General features: G+C 31.6%; 1 protein-coding gene across 1 annotated transcript; it reads left to right on the forward strand.

Moving 5' to 3' along the window:
- The first annotated feature begins 221 nt into the window (after positions 1–221).
- Positions 222–512, forward strand: LOC129892612 (uncharacterized). Its single transcript, XM_055968196.1, has one exon. The coding sequence runs from the start codon at positions 256–258 to the stop codon at positions 463–465; it is 210 nt and encodes a 69-aa protein (XP_055824171.1). The 5' UTR covers positions 222–255; the 3' UTR covers positions 466–512.
- Positions 513–2,426: the final 1,914 nt, after the last annotated feature.

A 2,426-nucleotide genomic window follows, 5' to 3' on the forward strand; every position in this document is an offset into this window, starting at 1 on the left:
AGAACAGTATTATTAAGACGGTCAATAATTCGAAGACAAAACTAAAAATTTGCATTAAGTTTAGAATTGTTTTCAATAATTCTTTAAAGTCGAATGGAGTAGAACCAAAAAAGAAAAGATGATTACAGCCAGTAAAAATCCTTGATACCACATCTATATAAGTACACTTGCCAATCACATCAACATATATAATTTGAGGGAAACATAAATAAATACAAATACTCCCTTCCCCCAACAAACATAGTGAGAAAGAAAATGTGTTTGATAATATATGTTTGTGATTCAGAAGAGAAAGAGCTTGGAAGAAAAGCAGCATCAGGAGCTTGTCCTTCTTGTGGTGGCAAAGTTCAAGCTGTTGATGTTGAGAGTCGTTCAAAATTCTGTTTTCTTCCTCTTTGCTTCATTATCAAGAGAAAATATCAATGTACACTTTGTTCTAGACGTCTAGTCTTGTATTCTTCTTGAAACAAAAAATTATAATAACCGTCAAGTTCGAGCTAGTACAGAATCATATAATCAATTGAGGCGTATATATTATTGATGATGTTCGAGCTAGCTTTTGTGTACTTGGACTCTTTTGTCCGGTATAAATTGTTCTCCCCTTCTCTCTTTTTCCTCCCATTAATTCCATTTTTTTTATTCTACTCTTTTATGATGTCGATGATGGACAATTTCGGGCCACCAAACCCTGCAATTGATGAGAAGGCCTTATGGAGTAAAGGGAAGCGTGTACGTTGTGACACTCCCTGCCTTCCAAAGATACCTAGAGGACGGACCAGACGCAGCAGAGCGACGATCGGAAGCGGGCTGTACACCTAATTTTCCTGGGATTGTAGTTCAATTGGTTAGAGCACCGCCCTATCAAGGCGGAAGCTGCGGGTTCGAGCGGGCCAAGCCGGACTAGAGAAGATTCATATGATCGATTGCAATTTGTTGGGATTGCAAGTACTACTAAGTATTTATCGCCTTCCACCAATATCAATGATTGATAATTTTTCTATGTTTCTGCTAAGATCCGGACCGTAATCTCTCGTGGTTTCAACCAACCTCATTAATTGCTAGGCCACAGCGTGGGTACTTTTTTATTCTATTTTCTCTTTGAGATTATTTTGAGTTTGTAAATATAGAGAGTTAATTTTTTTAATTTTTTTTTAAGGGGGTGCGGGTGTCTTTGCAAGCTTCAATTGTAATTTCAAATGTTTGGTCATTGCAATATTCTTGATATTTTTTTAGGAAGAGTGAATTTATTCGCTGCTTTCTGATTGATATATATATATATATTTTTAAAAAGAAGTGTTGATGACATTGTGATTTCTAAAAATCCCCTTGATTAATCATGAATGAGGAATTTCTTGTACTCCAATGTACCCACTAAACCACATTGTTCAATCACCAAATAAAAATTATAAAAAAAAAAGAAAGAAAGAAAGAAAGAAAATGTTCAAAAAGTATCATGAGTAATATCCATTTCCTTATTATAAGCTTATATCCACTAATAATGCAAAAATACATTTTTTCAATATCATTAAAATTTAATGGCTATTTATTTTATTTTAAAGTTACTAATTCGACCTATTACAGGCATATCTACAATCTTATAAACAATTTGACAGTTAACCAATATCCTGATGAAGTAAAGCTCTTTCCTGTTTGTGTTTATTAAAAAAAATAAACTATACTACTCCTAACATTAAAAATAAATAAGAGAAATTGCGAGGGAATGGTCGAGATTTATCTGTCCTTCATTAGAGATTTTGAATTTAGAATCTTCTGGAATAGAAAAAAAATTATTGCGAATTGTGCCCCCAACATTACTAAAAAAATTACTATTTTCATTGAAATTTCCAACTGAGAAATATTTAATTGTTATTCTCATAAATATTTCGATTGAACCAATGAGAAAAGAAAAGATAGTAACGTTTTCATATCAAAAAATAAGAAGTTTTCTTGTATTTTAGTGAAACTTTGTTTTCCACTATTTATTTTTCAGTAGATTTGTTTGATGGAAAATGTGTGAAAAAATTATATTTTATAATATAAATTTTTCACTAATTTACGATGAAAAAAATCTTTATTTTTAATAGTACAAAATAAATATAGCAATACGTGAATTCAAATTTAATTAAACTCCAATATCAATATCAAAATACATCGAAGGAAAAACCAAAATACCTTATAATATTTGTTGGGCATTGCTGGCTCAATTGAAGCCAAAACAAGTCATGTGTTCCTATCCATATTATCAACTGCATATCTATCATATATATATGTCTTGTTTCCTAAAAGAAAAAGATCAAGATATGGTCCCTTCCTTATCCTTTTCAGTATTTGCTGTCATCACACCTCACTAAAAAAATCCTACCCCACTTATACAAAAGCACCTTAAAAATGCCCCTTCAAACTCAAAAAGACAACATTTTGAAAAG

The sequence above is a fragment of the Solanum dulcamara genome, chromosome 6 (assembly GCF_947179165.1).
Source record: "Solanum dulcamara chromosome 6, daSolDulc1.2, whole genome shotgun sequence".
NCBI lineage: Eukaryota > Viridiplantae > Streptophyta > Magnoliopsida > Solanales > Solanaceae > Solanum > Solanum dulcamara.

Coding starts and splice junctions, on each gene's coding strand:
- LOC129892612 (XM_055968196.1), top strand. CDS start 256: ATGTGTTTGATAATATATGTTTGTGATTCAGAAGAGAAAGAGCTTGGA.